The 22159-nt window shown below is 32.4% G+C and overlaps 2 protein-coding genes across 2 annotated transcripts; one reads left to right on the forward strand and one right to left on the reverse strand.

Moving 5' to 3' along the window:
* Nucleotides 1–14559: 14559 nt before the first annotated feature.
* LOC130805452 (uncharacterized) lies at nt 14560–15426 on the reverse strand. The gene is made up of 2 exons (XM_057670226.1): nt 15244–15426; nt 14560–15162 (listed from the first exon to the last, which is right to left on the reverse strand). Exons 1-2 carry the CDS (start codon nt 15424–15426, stop codon nt 14560–14562), a joined length of 786 nt encoding a protein of 261 aa, XP_057526209.1.
* Nucleotides 15427–16600: 1174 nt separating this feature from the next.
* Nucleotides 16601–20611, forward strand: LOC130806809 (mitochondrial phosphate carrier protein 3, mitochondrial-like). The gene is made up of 6 exons (XM_057672012.1): nt 16601–16968; nt 18025–18386; nt 18864–18907; nt 19007–19221; nt 20155–20279; nt 20391–20611. Exons 1-6 carry the CDS (start codon nt 16711–16713, stop codon nt 20434–20436), a joined length of 1050 nt encoding a protein of 349 aa, XP_057527995.1. The 5' UTR covers nt 16601–16710; the 3' UTR covers nt 20437–20611.
* The last annotated feature ends 1548 nt before the right edge of the window (nt 20612–22159 follow it).

Genomic DNA, 22159 nt, shown 5'->3' on the forward strand with positions numbered 1-22159 from the left:
CCACCTTAAAAAAACTAGACTCAAAAGCTTGATTTCACGAATGAGATGGACAATAAGATGAACCATTATGTCAAAAAAAGAAGCTGGAAAATACATCTCAAACTTGTATAAAGTTACAATCACGTTGACTTAAAGAGCATCAAGTTTAAAGAGATCAAGAACTTTACTACAAATTATGTTGAAGAACGAACATAACTAGGTAATAGTATATCTCACATGTTTTAGCAGTATTCCATGGATTGCAATTGGTAAGAACACTTGCACCATTACATGACAATTGTGAGATTTCATGCTTCCCAACTTCAACTCACCATTTTTCGGTAATATCATATCTCATATGTTTTGGCAGTATTCAATGAACGATCTTTTGTCATCCTAAGTGTGATTAATTAATTCAAAATAAAATTAATACACATTACATACATAAGTATATATATACTTAACCCTAGTTAACACAAATTTACCCTATTTAACATTCATATTATTTAAATTATTCAAATTATGTATATTTTAATTAATTGACAAACTACATACATAATTAAATTATTGTGATTATTTTCATACGTAAGTAAAATACGTAAGTAAACTACTTACATAATTAAACTACATACATAATTAATTAAACTACATACATACATAAGTAAACTACATACATAATTAATTAACAAACTACATGCATAAGTAAACAAAATACACATATCAAAATAATTAACAACTAATTATAACAACTTGAAAAGAATATAAAACTTAAAAATTAAACAACTTAAAGAACTTGAAGAACTTAAAAAAAATGTAAAACTTAAAAATAATCAGCAAACTAATTATAACATCAAATATATAAACACATAAAAATATCAAACAAAATCAAAATAAAAATTATACCTTGAATTTTCGTGGGTTTTGGGTTGTGTAACTTATACAATGAAAAAAAAATTCAAAATTAGTATATAAATAAAAACTAAGCCCTAAAACACAATGAAGCTTGAACAACTTAAAATAAGCTTTAAAAAGTTATACCTTGAAGAAGAATAAGAACTAAGCCCAAATTTCATGGGTTTGAGAACTTGAAGAAGACAACAATGGGAGATTTTTCGTGGGTTGAACAAGAATAACGAAGAAGATGATGAAGAACGTATGCGAAGAACGATGAAGAAGCAGCAGATTTTTCATGGGTTTAAGTACGGTTTTTTGAGAACTGCAGCATATAAGGTATTTTTTATTTTTTTTAAAACAATAATTATGTTATATGCTGCGGTTTTCAAGGAACCGCAACATATAATGTAATTTTTTTTCCCTCGTTTTTTCATGCCATTTAATGCTGCGTTAACCAAAAACCACAATAAATGTCACGCAACAGATAAGATTTTTTCCAGTAGTAATGAGATAAATTTCTTTGAATTGTAGGAAGTATAATGTATATATGGTTTGAATAAGCATTATACCTCTTTAATTATCACAAGGTTATATAAAAGGACTGGTGCAACACCGATATTTCTGAACCGTAAATGACTAAATAGGAAATTATTTTTGAATTGAGAGTAAATATTTAGGAGAAATAAAAATTAAATTTAAATAACAATGTATTGACTAGAAAATTAAGAAATTATTCTTATTTTTAAATGTAAGAAATTATTGTAAGATGACATTGGGGAAGAAATAAAAGAATTAGTTCACTCATTTTTAAGTAAATATTAATTATCTCAGTGGGATGATAGGGAAATATTTTCCTTATTTTCCCTAAAATAAGGTTAACAATTTTCTTTTTTGTTCATCTTCATCTTACCATTATATGTTTTATCCTTGATCCCCTTTCCAAGCTCACCTCTAATCACCTCATTTGTAATGTTTGACTTATATTTTCACTTAATTATTAATTTTTAATATAAGCATGCCCTGATTCAATAATATAAATACCCACTTAATTTTGAGGAATAACTAAATATTATCGTAAAGAATTATTTGCTAATTATAGTCTTAGAGTTTAAGACTGTTGTGAATAACAGTCTCTATATTTTTTTTTTTTTGCGAATTACAGTTTTAAAATTTTGGACTTTTGCGAATAACAACCTCTATATCTTTATTTTTGCAAATTATAACCACTCAAGTATTAGAATCTACAGCGTTCATGCCAAATCACATAATTCAACCATTATAGTGGCCAAATCACTGTAGAATTAAATAATTTTATGGCTATAATTTACAAAAATTAAACATTAAAACTGCATTTCGCAAAAGTGTTAAAAAGGCAAATTATTTTATTCAATGAAATATGAGTATTTACTTATTTTGAATTTAATTTTTTATAACTTATTAAAAATATAATATATCGCCAAAGTTTTTTGAGATTTGACTAAGTAAAGAACTTCATTTTGGCTAGCAGACAAATTAATAACGACCCATCGAATAAAATGAGAATTTGTATAAATAATATTCCTAAAATAAATTTCAAAAAATTTTAATTCCTAAAATTTGTGCTTTCGTGTCCGAACCTAAAATTAAGACTTATTGGTTATTATTAACAACTATAAGAGTTGAACCCTAGGCGACACCTCAAAACTATTTTAGAAATGGCCATGGTTAATCTCGCTCCTCCTAAAATTCTTCCCATGACTTAATTTAGTATGTCTATTAAGAATTTATAATTCTTATTCAAGTATCAAACTTTTTTTTTAATTTCAAGCAAGTATCATTTTGCAGGTTTTGTACGACATTCATTCTAATTAGGGTAGATATGGATATAAATTTAGTGGGTAGTTTGTAAATATAAGTATAAAAAGTTATACTTGTTATGGGTGGTGGTGACTGATAAATATAAAATCTTACACGCCCCAACCTAAAACCGCCCTGCCGCATATATACTTGTCCCCTTTATATCCATATTATATTAATTAAAATATTTATAAAAATTTAATTTGTATAGTGCACGATAGACAGTAGACTTTGTTTATAGTATTATGATCTATTATGATATGTTTAATTGTAAAATTAAGCTTTATTACGTAGGGCGGATATGCAGCGGGTAGAGATAGGGAAGAAATTGTATGAGTCGGGTAAGGTGGTAAGGATGAGGCGAATAAGGCGTATATGAGGCGGGTAAAATGAATGGGGATAGTATTGAGATTTGAGAATATATACCCGAAGTCATGATACCCGTACCATGGGCCGTGTAGTGATGAACATGTGATGAATATGAAAATTTTAAATGAATACAGTATTCGTTTATTTTGCGGGCCTAATCTCTCTATTCACTACAACATAATTTAGTTTTAGTAGGATATATTTAGCAATATTTAATTTAAATGTCACTATTTTAAATTTTCTAATGAAATATAGAGTAGATTTAGTAACATTTATTAGACCCTTCAGCAGCATAATAAGAAAATCATATTAAAGTTTTTCGCAACGTAGGATCTAGTGGCATTTATGGATATATTAACAAGTATATATGGCACTAAAGACCAAATAAAGTGTCACTAAAAAACTATATAGTAGAATTTAAAATAAAAGCCAATAATTTTTACACTAAAAATATGAATCAATGACATTCTTTTAATGCCACTAAATTTAATGTCGCAAAAAGCTAAATTTGTTACACCAATTCTTTATTGAGTCCGTCTCACCATGAGACAACCTCAATTAGATCAGCCCAAACTTAAAAAAAAAAAACTACTACCGTACACAATTTAAATTTCATTGTTTTTTAATGTTTTATTACTAATGGGCTGCTTGTATTGACTCGTCTTACGATGAGACGGTCTCATACAAGACTTGCTGAATTTGTTATAGTGACTAAAAACTGAAAGTATTATTACTACGGATTGACTCTTAAATTCTGGACTAAAGTTTTGATTTGCATTGGCCCGGTTGACTTAAATTGGACCGTACATGAAAATTTGAAAAAAATAAGGTTATTTAACAACTTATTTCCCAAAATAAGCTTCCGTACATCCAAGCCTAGCCTCAGGTAAAATCGCTGTTACTAACAACGAAAGAGGAAAAAAAAATTAGAAGGCCAAAGTCGCTGTTACTAACAGTGACTGACTCAACTCCTTAAGTCGCTGTTAGTAACAGCGACTTTGGCCCTTTTATTTTTCTAGCTTGCTTCTTCCTCATTTCAGTTGACGCCTTCTCTTTGCCATTTCGACACTTACGAGCTCTCTTTCTCCTTGCACCATTAAAATCAACTTCAATCCTTCAACTAAACTCATCAAATTTCAAGTTTGTACCAGTAATTAGTTATTTCATCTTCCTACATTGACGTAAGGTACTAATTTTTTGTGTTTTTTTCCATATTCGAAAAATTAGGGTTTACTTGATTTTAATGAACTTTCACATGAATGTAGGTTTTTAAACTTCCAATTTACTAATTCTTGTTCATGTACAGCTTATTGTTGTAGAAATGGATTCATTTCGTGTGACTGTTGTATGCTTTTGGAATGGTTCAATTCGATCAACTAGTAACAATGTTAAGTACGTTGGGGGAAGACGTAAACTGTTTGCATGCAACTCATACATGGATTTGAATGAATTTAAACATTTTATATGCTCTAAGATTGGCTTTGACACTACAAGAAGTACTGTTAATATAAGTTTTAAGTACAATCTGAGTGGAGATTTGTTAGCTTTTCCGGTTGAGGATGAGGAGGCTATAGATGCAATGTGGGAGTATTCAAGGTCTACCCCTAGTCTTTCTTTAGGGTTATATGTAGAAGAGGTGCCCCTAGGGAATGAAGATATCAATGTTGTGGAGACAAATGCATTCATGAATATAACTTCTTCTGCTCCTTCTCATACGCTCTTCCCTACCTAAGAAACCCAAAATCCCTTTATGCCATCTTCCTCATGTCCTTCTAATGAACCCAATCAACTTCAATTTCAAGTATCAAATGATGATACTTTTAACTTAGAAGAACAAATGAGCCTTGGGATGATGTTAATAGTGAGAGTAATGAATTTGTTGAAGCTCCTTCTGAGGACGATGTGGGTGTTGACGAGCAGGCTTTAGCTAATGAAATGAGCGTGGTCTTGGTTTATGGCCTGTGTTCGTAAGCATGTGATGCATAGTCCAGGGTTATGCGTTATTTCCGATAGACATGCGGGCATTCTAGCAACCATGGAGGAGCCGGAATGGCAACCTCCGAACGCCCATCATAGGTTTTGCTTGCGGCATTTGTTGAGTAACTTCAACCGCCAAATGGGTAATGTGAAGTTGAAGAAGATGTATGGAAGGACTACAGAGCAAAGACAACCACATAAGGTCGCCGAGGGATTGAAGGCCATTGGTGTTGCTAATCGGGAAGCACTTTTTTGGATTGATCAAGTTGGTGAAATGTCTAAATGGTCAATATGTCACGATGGAGGGTATAGGTATGGTGTTACTAATACCAACTTGGCCGAAGTATTCAATAACGTGATGAAGGGTGTGCATTTCTTGCCTATAACCACTCTTGTGGAGTTCACCTTCTATCGTGTTAATGATTACTTTGTTAAAAGACGCGAGAATGCGAACGCGTGGCTAATTGGGGGAAATAAATACACTTCACACGCCACTAGGATTATAACCCGTAACACCGAGAAGGCAAACTACCATGAGATCGTCGCATTTGACTACAGACGAGGCCTTTTCCAAGTTAAGACTGGACGTGGTAATAGAGGATCCGCCAAGGGTGGTAAAATACAAAGTGTAGATATGAGAGAGATGAAATGCACTTGTAACAAACCCTCCATATATCACTTACCTTGTTCTCATGTTCTTGCCGTTTGTATTAAACGACACTTATCCTACGAGCGTTTTGTGGACTCCTGCTACACGACCGCAGCAAATAAGTATTTAAAAAAAAAGTGAAGAAAAACTTTAAAGGCAGACAGACCCTACTCCGCGGCTCGCGGAGTGCAACCTGACCCAGCAAAAATTAAATAAAAAAAAAACTATTATTTGCTGCGGTTTTTTATAAAGCCCGTAGCAAATAGTTGGTTCAAAAAATATAAAAAACGCGTTTTGACGTTCTATTGCTTCAAACCCTAAAATAACTTTCTTCAAAAACCCACGACGGCGACTGTCTTCTTCAAGCTCTTCAATTTCAGAAAATTTCTTCAAAAACCCACGAAAAATCTCTTCAAGTTCTTCAAGTTTTTCAAATCATACGACTCTACTGTGTTTTCTTTTCATTTCGTTCATCATCTTCCAAACCCCACGACTTTGTTTAAGTTTTTCAAGTTCCTGTGTTGTTGAAATTTGTTGCTTCAATAACCACCCATTGCACGAATTTCCTTCTCCATCTTTTTTAAGTTCTTACCATTGTTGTTTTTCCTTCAAAAGCCACGAAATTAGGGCTAGTCTTGTTCTTTTTCAAGTCATTGTGTTTTAGTAAGGATTTAGCCTTTTTTTATACTAATCTTATTGTAGAAGCAAAATTATCATATCTCATTACCAAGGTATGTATTTTATATTTGAATGTGAATAATTTACTTATGTATGTACTTGAATATTTGAATGTGAATAATTTTAATTAATTAGGATTTTTAGGGTAGATTGAATGTGAATAATTTACTTATGTATATATGTAGTTGTATATTTGAATGTGAATGATTACTTATGTTAGTATGTGGTATAAATGGTTCAATGGGTAATTGTTCTTGTAAACGACATCATGTAAGATTATAATCATGTAATTTAATTATTAATCTTTATCATTGGATTAATCATTGTTTATTACATTCTATATTATTGGATTATTTAATACTATTAAACGAAAAAAGCAAAAAAAAAAAAAAAAAAGTGAAGAATAAATTTGAAGGCAGACAGACCCAACTCCGCGCCTCGCCCAAATCTCCGCGGCACGCGGAGAGCCTCCTGACCCAAAAAAAATAAAAAAAATAAAAATAAAAATGCTGCGGGCTTCTTAAAAACCGCAGCAAATAGTCATACACTATTTGCTGCGGTTTTTAAGAAGACCGCAACAAATAGCCTTTTTTTTGTTGCGCTTTTAAACCGCAGCATTTAAAATAGGCCATTTGCTGCTATCACTATTGCTGCGGGTCAAAACCGCAGCATATTATGGCCAAAAAACCGCATCAAATAAGATTTTTTCCACTAGTGTAAAGTGATTATCTATACAATAGAGTTCGAATGAGACCGTCGCATGCATGCGACCATAGGAGCCAACCCATTTATAAAAATAAATTTTTTAATATACCAACGTGAGCCTTAAAATACTCATTGCAAGACTCGACCTTTATTCACCAAAGACTTCATTTTATATTCAACTAACCACTTTAAACGTCAAAATGTTTATTCCAAGCCTAAAAATCCTTAAACAAAAATTTAAAGTCCTTACTCTAAGTCTTAACCTTGACTTTTTTTTTTTTTTTCATTGAAGCCTTAGCCTTCCTTCGCCAAGGTTAAAATGACTACTTCAACACTTAAGTGTCTACTCTAAAACTTTAAAATTGTCAATTCTAAAACTTAAATTACATGCTCCAGGATCTAAAATGCTCATTCCAAGTATTAAAATGGCAACTCCAAAAATTTTTTTTTTTAAAAAATAAAATCTTTTCGTAAAAAAATAAAAATAAAATATTTTTTAAAAATGAATTGGATTCTGGTCATTTGGATTGGGATGGGAGAAATTGCATGGGTTCGGCCATCACATTCAAGATTTGGCATTATATATAACCTTAAAATTATGAGTTACGATCTTAAAGTGATAAATTATAACCTTAAAGCAATCACATATAGTTTTAAAATGATCACTTCTTATAATCTTAAAGTAATTACTTATCACTTACAATCTTAAGGTCAATCACAAAGTCACTAATTGTAGTCTACATGCATGTTTATTATATGTCAAATATATTATAAAGTCAATAATGCTTTTAACTCTCTCATATTCTAATCAAAATGTCTCATTAAATAATACACAAATTTAAAAAATGGAATTAAAAAGAAGTATATTGGATAAATCATCATCATCATTCAACCTAGTATATCCCGCTCATAGAAACAGTGATAATCTAATTATAACAACTTCTAGTTAGATTACATGAGAACATAAAATAATTAAATTACTAAATAAAGAAATGAAACATTTATTATGATAAGATATTTAATTATGTATTGTTTTGTGAGTTTGAAAAGGTTGTGTGTGGAGGTTGTAGTTTGAATGATAATTAGGACTTTCTCTTTGGTTTAATGATGAACAAATAATACTCGTATTAAAATCAAGAACTTTCTTATCAACTTTCTAGAAGTGGAGGAGGAGCCGAAATGGACATAAGCCTAAAATGTCAAAATTCACATGAGCACTAATTGAAACATACACCAAATTTTACCATCCTGCTGAGTGCTGACCCTTTCCCAATATCCTGGTCTGCATGCCTACTTTTCCATAGTAAATTCTTTATATATGAACAACTTTCTCGTTTCATCATGTTTGTTACTTCCTCAATTCTTAATTACTTGCAATATTTATGTTATTATTTATTTATTATTAATTTATGATTAATTTTCAATCTATAAGTTATAATATATTCAAATGCGATCTTAAAGATTAATAATATTAAATTTTTATAATTTTTAATTAAACATAATTAAAGATATTAAAAATTGAATTATTGAACTGTGTGAAAAAGCAAATGTTGCATGTATTTTAGAACGAAGGAAGTATATTTAAAGGCATATCTAGCCCAATTCAATGTTGTCAATTGATAGGATTTAACAGCCAGCATTTATGAATTACTCATATCTCTAAATATGCTAATAAAGATATTGGTTAGATTGGTTAAAACATTAGTGTGTGATAGGTTGACAGCATTGTCCCAGGTTCAAGTTTTACTGTCAAAATTTTAAAAACAATAGTTAAGACATTGACATCATTTGCTTTTATGATGGATTCGCCCCCGGCTATATTTGATTTTTATTTAGCTTGATGCGTTATTTTCATTATTTATAGATTGAAAATTATGTGTAATCATAAATTATAAAAAGTTAATATCATGAAAATATGCAAATAGAAGATTCAAAGAAAATTTTACTTAACTATATTTTTTTTATACATTAACCGCAATATATAAATTAAACGTAAACGGTATTAATAAATAGGATAATTAGACTATTAGATAAGTGTTTTAAGTACAAAAGTTGACGTTTTAATTAATTCAGTTGGGATATTGAGACTACTTTATAATTGTCTCACAATGAGACACTGTTATTTATCTTAATTGAGCATTTCTGTTAATTATTAGTATTAGATTTATTATTATTATTATTATTAGATTTATTAATTTACATTGCTCCCTAAAAGACGTGGATGCTTACATAATCTTTTTCTTGGTCTACACGTATGTACGCTAAGTGCGGCTACTGAAAGAATTCTTTCTCAATCATGCCCAAATGTGTGGTTTATTAGCCGGCTAACAAGTTACATCTCAACACTGCTATTCACTAAATTTGTTCAATTGTTATTACATGGATTATAAATTATAATATGTAAATTAATTAATTAATAACACTTGCGTATAAACAACATAACTAAATCTCTTATATATCAATATTTTTAATACTTGAAGAGAATTCAATCATGAAAACTTAGTATATCAAGAGTCAATTGGATGAATTAGATTTAATATAATGAAACAATAAGCCTTTTTTATATCATCCCACAATTAGACGAGCTCATATAATTAATATATTTTTCTAATTGATATCACTTTAAGATCGTAAGTAATCACTTTAACGTTATAGTGATCACTCTAAGACTATTAAAAAGTTATCACTTTTAAAACTAAAAGTGGTTACTTTCAGATTAAAAGTGATTATATTGGGTTAACCCAATAAAAAAATCCCAGCCTAAGACTACCTTATTTGAGAATTTGATAATGAAAACCCCAAAAAATTGGATCACTCTCACTGCAAAAACTCCAATTAACATAATTATCTTAGAAAAAATAAGGGAAATTTCATGTAGTAATCCTGAACTTTCGACCTTTTCACGTGGTAGACAAATATTTTTTTAATTCACATGGTGACTTTAACTTTTCAACTTTTCCATTTAGTAGTCAAAAGAGAAAATTTTTATTAACTTTACGCTATTTAACCTGACATAATATCATTTTTCCAAAAAAAAACATCGTGATCATCGTAATTGACCACATATTTCGAAATTCAGTCTAAACAAATACTTAATTTAACCAAAAACTTAACATTTTGTTTACCACATAACAAAACGTGGAAGTTCAAGATCACCATGCAGATTTAAGAAAACATTTGTGAAACAGCCAAAAACTTGAGGTTATCTCATGGATTATGTAAGGGAATCAAAGCAATGTATGACAATAATGTTAGAATAGAATATTTAATTATTGTGTAAATATTCTTAGTTTGATAATTATTGTATAATTATATTGTTTCCAAAACTATGGTTTGTATCATGTATTTATTCTCATATCATGGAATGAAATGGTAACCAAAGATCAATTCCAATATGGTATCATTAGTCTATGTTTTTGATCCCTCACATCCCATCCTCCCCCTTGCCACCGACCAGCCACCATCGAGGCTGCCGCCACCTCTTCCTCCTCTCTTCCCTCTTTTCTTGTCCTCCTTATGGCTTCTTCCTCTGACTACCTTTTGCAACAAACCTCCAATTTCGAAATTTTCGGAAACTTTTGAGTCTCGTGGTCCCTCCCATCGTGGTGGCCGGAACAGCCGCGACAACCACAACAGCTACAGCAGCAACAGTGGTCCGTCTGGGCAACATCACAAAGGACATCATTTTTATCTAGGGAATAGGGCCAATCATCCCTTTAGATATTCTGGCCCACATACATCTGAATATTGGAAGGGTATTACTAAATATCGCCACCTTTTTCATTTTATCGTCACCCTATATATAATGAATTTCCAAGATTGCCCCTGCATAATTTTCGAACTCAAAACTGTAACATCTCTCTAAAACTCCCTAAAAACACTATGTTAACTTAAACAAGCTAAAAGTGTACATCGAATAACAATGGCGAACCAAAACGAGCATGATAACGATTCGGTAAGTAATTAATCGATTCGAAATTTTTCAAAAAAAAAAAAAAAAAGTTTTCCAAATTCCCCAGTTGCACAAAATGTGCGACCAGACCTAGGGAGAGTCGCACTTTTTGTTCGACTGAGGGGGTTCTGGAATTTTTTTTAATTTTTTTTTGAAAAATTAATTCTTTTTATTTATTGTAATTATTTATTATGTTATTATTATTTATTAAATATTATAGTAAATTATTTTATTTACTCATATATTTATATATATTTTTGTGTTTACTTAAATTATTTATTTATGTTATTTTAATTTATTTTATTTTATACATGTATTTTATTTAGTAAAATTTTTTATTTCATATTTTTGTATTGATATTGTTAATATATTGAAATTTGAATTATTAAACTAATTGATATTGTTAATATATTAAATAGTTTAATCTTTTAATTATTATGAATAAATTTATATTTGCAGGACTTTGAAAACTTAGGGGATAATGTAGATTACTCTGATAGATTTGTTACTGATAGGGACTTTGATTCTGTAGATGATTTACATGCTTGGGCTGATGAGATAGCACTAAGAATTGATTTTCAATTTACACGTGCTTCATATAAACAAAAGGAAGGACGTTCTAGAGTGAGTTTGTACTTAAGATGTCACCGCTATGGTAATATAAGGGGTGATTTGCATAACTTAGACAATGCTGCCCGACCTGGTTCCAAAAGTACGGCTTGTGGGTGTAAATTTATGATTTTAGGAAGTAGTCATAAACCAGTAGAAAGACCTTGGACGGTAAGAGTGTTTCCTGGTGAAAAAGGAAGACATAACCACCCGTTCTTGGTGTACAGAGATGGTCAAAGAAGAGTAAATAGGATGACTGTCGATATTAGGCAACACATACGAGATCTCAGTGCAACTAGCATGCAACCAGCGTTTATAATGACTTCAATTAGAAGGAATTTTCCTGGTTTTTTTTGCTAGTATGAATCAAATTTATAATGTAAGACAGTCAATAAGGAGAGAAGAGATGGATAGTAGGACTCCTCTTCAACACTGTCTTTATATGGCCACAGAGCATAATTATGTAGTTTGGACAGACTTGGATAGTGAGGGGCATTTGAGTAGATTATTGATTGCAAATCCTACATCTATGCAGATGATATGTTCATGGCCCCATGTTGTGTTGATAGACACAACGTACAACTAATAAGCAAAAGTGGCCCTTTGCGAACTAATTGGAATGACGCCAACCAATCACAACTTCTTGGTTGCGTTCTGTTTGATGTGAGATGAGGCGGCTGTGTCTTATTCTTGGGTGTTGGAGAGGTTGAGGGATATTTACGGCAGAGTTCAGACGTATAACGTAATCGTAACGGATCGAGAAAAGGGTTTGTCTGCAGCTATTCATGTTGTCTTTCCTGGTAAACAGGTTTTAATGATTAATTATTGTCCATCTATATATATATATATATATATATATATATATATATATATATATATATATATATATATATATATATATATATATATATATATATATATATATATATATATATATATATGTCAATTCATTTTAAATTTCTTTTTAATGCAGCTGTACGACATTTATTATACGTATGGCATATTGGCAATGACGTGGAGAACATGGTCGAAAAATTGTGCGGCGGCAAGAGAAATCAACAGGGGCAGATATTCAGGCAAACAAAATGGAACCCCTTGGTTAACAGTCTAACGATCCCTGAATTTGAAAACAGGTGGGAAGGGATTGTGTCTATTTGGTCGACTTGGAACAACAGGGTCGTGCGGTATTTGGCTGGAACATGGATGCCTCACAAAGATAAATTTGTGCGTGCGTGGACGAATGACTGTTTGCACTTGGGTAACCAAACTACCAGTAGAGTCGATAGCCAACACTCTCTCTTCACGTACTACCTGGGTAGCGGTAATAGCTCATTTGATACCCTCTTTAAAAGGGCACATGCACAGATAACGAATCAGCAATCGAGGGTAAGACAAGCTCTGCAGGAATCTATGACTTCGATTTCAAGGACGTCGCGACTTAATTTTTTGAGACCGTTGTATCATTATGTTTCCATATTTGCCTTGCAACAATTGATGATAGAACACAACCGGATGTTAAACTTGGGGATTTACGTTTTTGACAAATGCGGTTGTGTACTTCAAAGAACTCACGGATTACCCTGCGTGTGTTACTGTTACTTGCCAATCAGGTCTCATGGTTCGTTGTAGTTGGACGATATAAATCCATTTTGAAAAACGTTAAAGTACTTAGAGGCAGAAGAAGACGCCAACGAAGAAGTACGGCATGCAAATGCCGATGATAAAGAGTACTTTCAATTGTTGGTGGATGAAGTTTTAAAAGCCGACCCCGCAGTTGTACGACGCATGTCTCAGGTACTTGAACATGAACTAGACCCTGATGATACCGATATACCTGAGCCACAAGAAAGTCCACCGAGGAAGGGAAGACCAACGACAAGCAGAACCCTCAGGAGATACAAAAGTGCATTCGAGTATAGTAGATCATCCTCAAGGGGTCGCGAATCCAGATCTTCATCACGCGGGAGATCTAGTGGTAGATCTAGCAACTGATCAAACCAATCGTCAGTTGGAATTAACTTCAGTTTCAACTTATCTGGTACCCGTATTTCCTTTCCTATAATCATATATGTTTTAGATCAATTGAATCATATTAATATACTGTTATTTTTCAGATGGTCAGCAAGTCGTGATTTTTCACTTTATCCTTGGCCAAATCACATTTCGTATATTCCTCCACCATACCTATTTGATTGGATTGATGTTATAGGTGACGAAAATCGTGGATTTAGAGCTATTGCCATCAAAGAGTTAAGGGGTGAGGAGGCATTGCCTCTTTTACGACGTGCAATGAGTTTGGAAATGGAAACGCATAGAGATCAATATGCACGCATGTATCTATCAGCAGAGTTGGTGGAGAATGCTATCTACAGAATTGGTGCCCATAGCAAAGGACCTTCCCCATAAAGTCACTGAATGGAAATGACAGCATTGTATTTTGCAGCGACGTTTCTCAACATTGCAATTGCGTATTATGGCTCTGCCGATGGTAATCCAATGTATAATTGTTTAATGCTTCCGGTAAGGAGAACAAGGGGAATGCATGGCGTTAATAAACTTGTGCATATTCTTTGGGTGGACGGGAATCATTATGTTAAACTTTTAATGAACAATGATTCATCTCCACTGCCGCCAGTCCAGCAAAATTGGAGAGCAGCAGCTAACAATTCATGTAGAGATTTAGAGAGACAGTATCGCAACAGGATATCACTTTGGAATAGACTGTGCGGCGTACAATGACCACAACATAATAACACCGCCGAAGATGCAGTTAATTTATTAGATACTCCATAGTATAATGTTGTGTAGCCTGCGCGTTGATTGTATTTATTGTACTGATTGTATTTAGTGTTTTCATTTTCTTACGCAGCTCCGAAATTGGCTCCCCAAACAGACCGGCCAGGCCAAGCTTCTAGTCACTATCAACAGGTTCAGCGGGAAGTGAATCGTTAGTGCCAACTCCTAAAATGCGTTGCACATCGTGCAACATTATGATCATCTCTCCCCATGGCATGTTGAAGGTGTTGGTATCAGGCTGCCACCTCTCCACAAAGGCCGTAATAAGAGCACTATCAATGTGATGGTGCATTATGTACGGCAGACGACCTAGAGGAGTGGCAGGTAACACCCTGTACAGCTCATCAGACATGTCTTGTAGTCTGATGATCGCCTCCAACGTCCTCTTCCTAGGGCGACAATCCAAAATCGGAGGCGTGCGCTCCGATTCCTCAAATATAACCTTCGCTACGTGCCCACCGTAGCTGGGTATTAAACTGGTGTCAACAAGGCCCTTGGGCTGGGGTGATGTGATCAACCAGTCCATATCCGCGAATTGTGAGCGCCTCCTCCCCCGTGGAGCCACATCCTCAACCTGGCTGACTCCTACGTGATCAGAAGTGTTAGCTGTGCCATGCCCTCTAATCTTAAATTGACTGGCATGCCCTCTGACAAGCGTCCAATCAACAGGATGCCCGACAGACTCATCATGACCGACCGACTCTTCCCGACTGACAGACTAGTCGTAATCAGTATCATCATCACCTGAGCCGACCGTATTACTACGCAGGCTAGTCTGGCGCTCAAAGCGACTACGCACATGGTCTAGGGTAGTCGAACATTGGGCCTGACTATGTCCGGCCGCCTGTTCCTGCCTGGCTCGCCTTGCAGAACCCGTAACCCCCCTCTCATGGGGATCCCCTCTCAGTAAACTCGGCCTAGAACTATTCCCGCTCAATAACCTTCTAAAAAAGTCTTTTCCTTTTTCCTGATTTTCAGCCATTTACTACAATTTTCATATTTTAATAAACTATTAATAAAAAATTAAAAGCATAAAAAAATACATTAAGTTATATTCATTTTAATTACACTTACAATATTAATTTAACAAACACTTACAATCATATAAATTATTCACAATTAAAATAATTCACACAATTAAACAAATAAACAATTATTATATTAATAAATAATTAAACAACTAAAATTTAATTAACAACTAAAATAAGATTTTATTAACAATTATTGTATTAAAAAATAATTAACAACTAAATTTTAATTAATATATTATTATTATATTAAAAAATAATTAAACATTTAAATAAATAGTTTAAATTCAAAACTAATTATTATAATAATATTATCATAATATGATAATATATTAAAATAAAATAATTTATTACAACATTTATTAAATAATAATAACTTAAAAAATAAATTAAATAAACGAAAGGAATTTCAAAATTAAAAAAAAAAAATTACGAGTCGCACAAAAAGTGCGACTAAACCTAGGTGGAGTCGCACAAAAAGTGCGACTGAACCTAGGAGGAGTCGCACAAAAAGTGCGACTGTTCCTAGGTTCAGTCGCACTTTTTGTGCAACTCGTAATTTTTTTTTATTTTGAATTACATTAAAATAGAAATTATCTCGAGTTTTTGTTAACTACTCCTCCTAGGTTCAATCGCACTTAGATCTAATTAATTTTATGTGTAGATTTTGTGTTTTTTTAAGTGATAAAAGTGTTATTGAGTGACTTTGAAGTGTTTTATAGAATTTTTAAAATTTTTAAGTCCAACGGCATTTTCATTATTTTATTAAATTAATTTAAAATATAGATGACGATAAAATAGAAAGGATGGCGAAAAATAAGAATTGAGTATTGGAATTAAGTTTCATGGCCATACTGGGCTTAACAGAATATTAACTTAAAAGATACATTCGATAGAAAATAAAGGTTATTACTTAGCTTAGAAAATAAAGGTTAGGAATACAATATTCCTAGATTCAGAAATAATAATAAATAAAAAATAGAAGTAGTCATATTAATATTCTTGCTTTATGAAGTGGTCAAAGTAAAAAATAGTCTTCTCCCTTGATGGCTTTACTAGTCTACATTACAACAAGCTTCCTTTTGAATTTCCAGACATATTCTGATTCATATATTATATATACATTTTCATTTTATTATGAAAACTTGTTAATTTCCACTTCCCCATATCAAATATAAATCCTCTTAATTCTTAATTAAATTCCCAGTTAATTAATTAGTTTATGCAATAATTAATTAATGATGTCCATCACAGAGAACTCTCGCCAATCTTATCTCATCCCTTCCTTTCTATATTCCTCTTCCATGAATTCATCAACAAGTAATGGAATAAGGTTGAAGGAAAGTAGTAGTCCAATAATGGTAGCATCTCCAAGTGAGAAGATAAAGATGTATTCACCGGCATTCTATGCAGCTTGCACTACTGGTGGAATGTTGAGTTGTGGTGTCACCCATACTGCTGTCACTCCTCTTGATGTTGTCAAGTGTAATATGCAGGTTCTTTACTGTTCTTTCTAATTTCTTTCACAAAGCTTTTAGGATGTGTTATGTGTATAAGATCCTATAAAGGCCCATATGTTATATGTTTATTAGGTACTCAAATTAAATTTCAGCTTTTAATTGATTTGGTCCCTTAATGTGATGTCAGATTTCGACATGATAGAAAACGGGTGTGATATGTGGATACTTTAAACTTAAGTTTTTAGTTGGTAGGTAGTATAATAGATCTTTAATGTCATATTTTATAAGCTAAAACCTAATTGATATTCGGTATTAAATAGTGAAGATAATAATGAATATTTAGTATAACTTTGGTGGGATAATCTTTTGATAAGTTTAACGGATATGCTTGTTCTATTTCGATTAATATTTTCTTCACAAAATTTATTTCAACACATTATCATTTGGCACGCTGGTATTAGGTAGTAATGAATAATTGTGAGAAAAAAACTTTTTATGATCAAAGTTTTATTACTATAGTAATGACATTGTATATTACATGAAAACTTACACTATAAATCATTCATATTAACACCATTTGACACCAACAATCAAATGAGCCGTCACGTAAGTTACCTAATGTGACGGATGGTCACGAACTCGGGGTTTGAATCTAATTCACCCCTTATTCCAAAGTTCAAATATAACATCTTGTATAGCAAAGCATATACTACATGTACACTTCTAACTAAAAAAGCTTTTGTATGAGGTGACTTCAATCATCATCTTAACCATCATCTTAACTTTTTAGTTAAGTTGGTTGTTAACAAAGGCAGATCTATGCCAATCAATGTTATCAACTGACAGCATTCAACTTATGTATACAAGTTACAACAATATATCTAGGCATATATATATATATATATATATATATATATATATGTTGATATTAGCATTGATATGTAACAATATTAACCTAAGTTTAACCCTTTTTAAGCATATTATTTATATTATTAACATCATTTGATTGTGTTCTAGATCCGCTGTTGTTGTTAACATTTGTTCGAATCAAAACTTATTATGAACATTGCATCTCTTCAAATTATTATTCAGATTGATCCAGCAAAGTACAAGAGTGTACGCTCTGGATTTGGAATTATAATGAGAGAGCAGGGAATCAAGGGTTTATACAAGGGATGGGCCCCAACTTTTTTTGGTTACAGTGCTCAAGGAGCTTTTAAAATGGGAGGCTATGAGTTCTTCAAGAAGTATTACTCGGATATTGCAGGCCCTGAATATGCTTCAAAATACAAAACATTAATAATTTTGGCAGGTTCTGCTTCTGCAGAGATAATTGCTGATGTTGCTCTTTGCCCTTTTGAGGCTGTTAAAGTTCGCGTACAAACTCAACCTGGCTTTGCTAAAGGCCTTTCTGATGGTCTCCCTAAATTTGTCAAATCTGAAGGTGCTTTGGGGTAAATTTTCTCCCTTAATACTTTACCCTTCTTTGTATCATTTAACTAGAGTTATTAAAAACAGATCCAATCCTCTAATGTTTACTTGAACTTGTAATCAAACCAAACTTGACCTGACTTTAAAATGAATTTAAAATCATATAAAAATCAATGTGGATGCATGACCGATTTTGAGCTGACCCGAAACACCTGACTTAAAATTGACCCAATAACCAGAATAAACACCTTTAGTTTCAACAGTAAGTTGTAAAATTGAAAATGTGGATTTATCCTAATGGTTTCGATTCATACTCGACCACAAAACTGATCTATTAGTTCATATAGTTATCGCCGATCTTTTAAGATTAAGGCTTTAGCATTTTCTGTGTTGTTAAATAATTTTACAAATAGACTAGGGAGTTTCTTTGAATGATATATATAATAAAACACTCTACATACATTCTGACTCATTAATTTAAATGTAAAATCTTCCTACAGATTGTATAAAGGACTAGTACCACTTTGGGGCCGTCAGATTCCATGTAAGTGAAATTATTTATCAGCTTCAGTATGTTTTCATAACATCATTTGATGAATTCTAAGTATTAAATAGACAATAATTGTGTGGATTATGAATGCAGATACAATGATGAAATTTGCATCATTTGAGACAATAGTAGAGCTGATGTACAAGCACGCCATCCCAACACCAAAAGAACAATGCAGCAAGACATTACAGCTTGGGGTTAGTTTTGCGGGTGGATATATCGCTGGAATTTTATGTGCAGTTGTATCAAATCCTGCTGACAACTTGGTTTCCTTCCTCAACAATGCTAAGGGTGCATCTGTTGCTGATGTATGTATTCCAACTTAACATTTTTATTATGGTTAATTTTGTTCTACAAGTCTACTTCGGCATTTGGCGCTTTTGGGTTTTAATTTTTTTAGTTTATCAAACAATTAAATGGGTTATTTGGTGAATGGCTTTATTTCCGCTCAAAAGCTGATTTTGAAGTCAAAATTAATAAAATACTATGATTAAGTTTTTGGATAAACTATCAAAAATAATCCAATATTTTACTGATTTCTCTACAATAATCTCAAATTTTAATTAAACATAAATAATCTCAACTATAGATGTGTTGCACCAAGGTAGTTTCTAACCTACAAAACAAGTCACTTAGCATTAAAAAATAGAAAAGTAAAACAACTCGTCTTTTATGAGACCGTTTCATAAAATAGTCCATTTCTTCAATTTATTACTTTAAGATCATAAGTAATCGTTTTAAGGTTATAAGTTATCACTCTAAAACCATAAAAAGTAATTATATTAAAATTATAAGTGATCATTTTAAAACAAAAAACGTATATTGGACCAGTCCAATAGAGATAGTGTCACCATGAGAAAGTCTCATTTAAGAATTTAAGAATTAGTGAAAGTAAAAAAAATTAATTACAAAAATTGAAAAGGTTCTTTTTTGATTTTAATCTTGACTTTTTATTTTAATTTTTTTTTTGTTACTCAAAAATAGAAATTATGGTACAAAAATCAATAAAAAATTAGATTATTATAGTGAATTTTTCGTATCATTTTTTTGATTTTTTAACCAATTTTTTTAATAAATAGTAAATAATTAACAACTAATTTATCAAACTTCTGAATAACAATAATTCAACTAACAGGCTAAATAATAGCTGGCAAATTAGTTAATATTTCTAGCTTACCAAATCACATTTGGCAATTAAACCCAAAAAGTAATATACGTTTCCATTTACATGAAACTCTCAGGCTGTGAAGAAATTAGGAGTATGGGGTTTATTTACGCGTGGACTTCCTCTTCGTATAGTCATGATCGGAACCTTAACTGGTGCTCAATGGGGTATCTATGATTCTTTCAAAGTGGTTGTTGGCCTGTAAGTTCTTCACTTTCTTCCCTCATATTCCTTTAATCAATTGTCTTAGATTTAGACAAGATTATGGATTTTTGACTTAACAAAATCTTCGATTTGTTCTGTGATTTTTAGGCCAACTACTGGTGGAAGCTCCCCTGCTACCGATCCTGAAAAGTGAACTAATAGACAATTATTAAACCAAAATAACCTTCCATGATTGTAAATTAAGATACATACAGATAGGAACAGAGTTTATTCATGATTTTTATGATTTCTTTTCAGATGTTTACATTTTAAAGCATATTTTTTATTTTTTAAGAAATAAATAAATTGAAGTGTGAGATTTTGGAAAATTAAAATTCTTAACTCATTGTTTCATCTTCTAAGATTGAGATGTTTAGTTTGCTATTGATCATGCAAATGGTGAGAGCTTTGGAATGTGTTCGACAAAAAAACACAAACGTAGCAAATATTTTTCATGCTTGAATATCGTGTTTTAATATTTAGAGGAACCGCTTTAAGATGAAATCAATTATACAAAAGTAGTCTAATCGACTAAATTTACATTTTAACAATACAGGATTACTAAATTGATATATAAATCGAACTTTCCAACCTTTAGTATTTTTCGTGGGTGTTTATCAGGGTTAAACCAATTCCTCTTAAAACATATTCAAAAGACAGAATTTACAAAATTGAATACGATACGACATTCCTTAAATACACTTGGGTATAGACATTTGTCAAGCCTTTTGCAGCAACAAATTTTTAAATGGTACTCGATTTATCTTCCTCCCAACATCTAATTTTGTGAGTTCCTGTTTAATAGCTCTCAGAATTTCCAAGAAAAAGCAAATTTATTTTTTTACTATTAAATCTAAAAGATAGCCAAGTTAGAGTCTCGTTTCTATTCATTCATCATTCAAGATCTCTAATTTCTATTACATTTTGAAAAGAAATTGTGAAAAATTTTTTTACCCATATTCTTGCGAACCTTTTCCCATAATATTGCTAAAAAAAAAATTAATTCCCACTTTGCATTATGTGGGAAAGTATTTCCAACAATACCGTCCACATGGAAATTTGTTTTTATTTTTTTTTATTTTTCAGACAAAACCGCCACTTGAGATGGCGGTTTGCCTTAAGCATTAAACCGCCACATGAAGTAGCAGTTTGGTCAAGGAAAACCGCCATCTCATGTGGCGGTTTGATCCCTGGTGATCAAACCGCCACTTCATGTGGCGGTTTGCTTGTGGCCTGCAACTTTTTTTTTCTTTCATTTCCCTTAAATAGTGAACGCAACCTGCATTAAACTAGTTCAATACCATCTATTCCATAATAATCAATTACGAACCAGTTTGATTTGAAAAAATTAATTCAGAAAATAATGCGAAGATATATTACAATCAAGGAAAGTCATACAAGAAGTTCAAATCATATAAGAATATACAAAATTTGTTAAACTACAACCCCCGGGCCCTTTTGTTTTGCGCACCGGTGGATGATGATGGTGTGAACTCGTCAACCTCCGCAATAACATTAAGAGCATGATTTCGTTGTTGACTAGCACGCTGATAGGTGATGATCCTTTGCGGAGGCGATGGATGTGGAGGAGGAGTGGTGATGGAAGCTGGAGGAACGAATGGCGACATAGTACCGGATGTCGATGGCGATCTGGAAGACCGACCTCAAGTACATGAACGCTGGCGACCTCTTGTGGACCGAGAACTGGATCCTCCAGAAGAGCTACCTCGGTGGGCTGAACTCCATGGAGAAGGAGTGTGGAATGTGTCATCTACCTCGCCAATGACGGGTGGAGTCGGTATGAGGTACTCATAACCCGCCTGACTCAATGCATCGGTCAACGACACGTTAATGGAGCCTAGGGTTTGAGAACATTG

This window comes from Amaranthus tricolor, chromosome 2, assembly GCF_026212465.1.
Source record: "Amaranthus tricolor cultivar Red isolate AtriRed21 chromosome 2, ASM2621246v1, whole genome shotgun sequence".
Lineage (NCBI taxonomy): Eukaryota > Viridiplantae > Streptophyta > Magnoliopsida > Caryophyllales > Amaranthaceae > Amaranthus > Amaranthus tricolor.

Excerpts from the sequence above, each read along its gene's own strand:
- LOC130806809 (XM_057672012.1), top strand. The coding sequence starts at position 16,711 with ATGATGTCCATCACAGAGAACTCTCGCCAATCTTATCTCATCCCTTCC. Across the intron at positions 19,222-20,154 it reads AGGGTGCATCTGTTGCTGAT|GCTGTGAAGAAATTAGGAGT; the intron begins GTATGTATTCCA and ends TGAAACTCTCAG. Across the intron at positions 20,280-20,390 it reads TTCAAAGTGGTTGTTGGCCT|GCCAACTACTGGTGGAAGCT; the intron begins GTAAGTTCTTCA and ends TGTGATTTTTAG.
- LOC130805452 (XM_057670226.1), bottom strand. The coding sequence starts at position 15,426 with ATGGCTGAAAATCAGGAAAAAGGAAAAGACTTTTTTAGAAGGTTATTG. Across the intron at positions 15,163-15,243 it reads GTTCGACTACCCTAGACCAT|TCTGTCAGTCGGGAAGAGTC; the intron begins GTGCGTAGTCGC and ends GATTACGACTAG.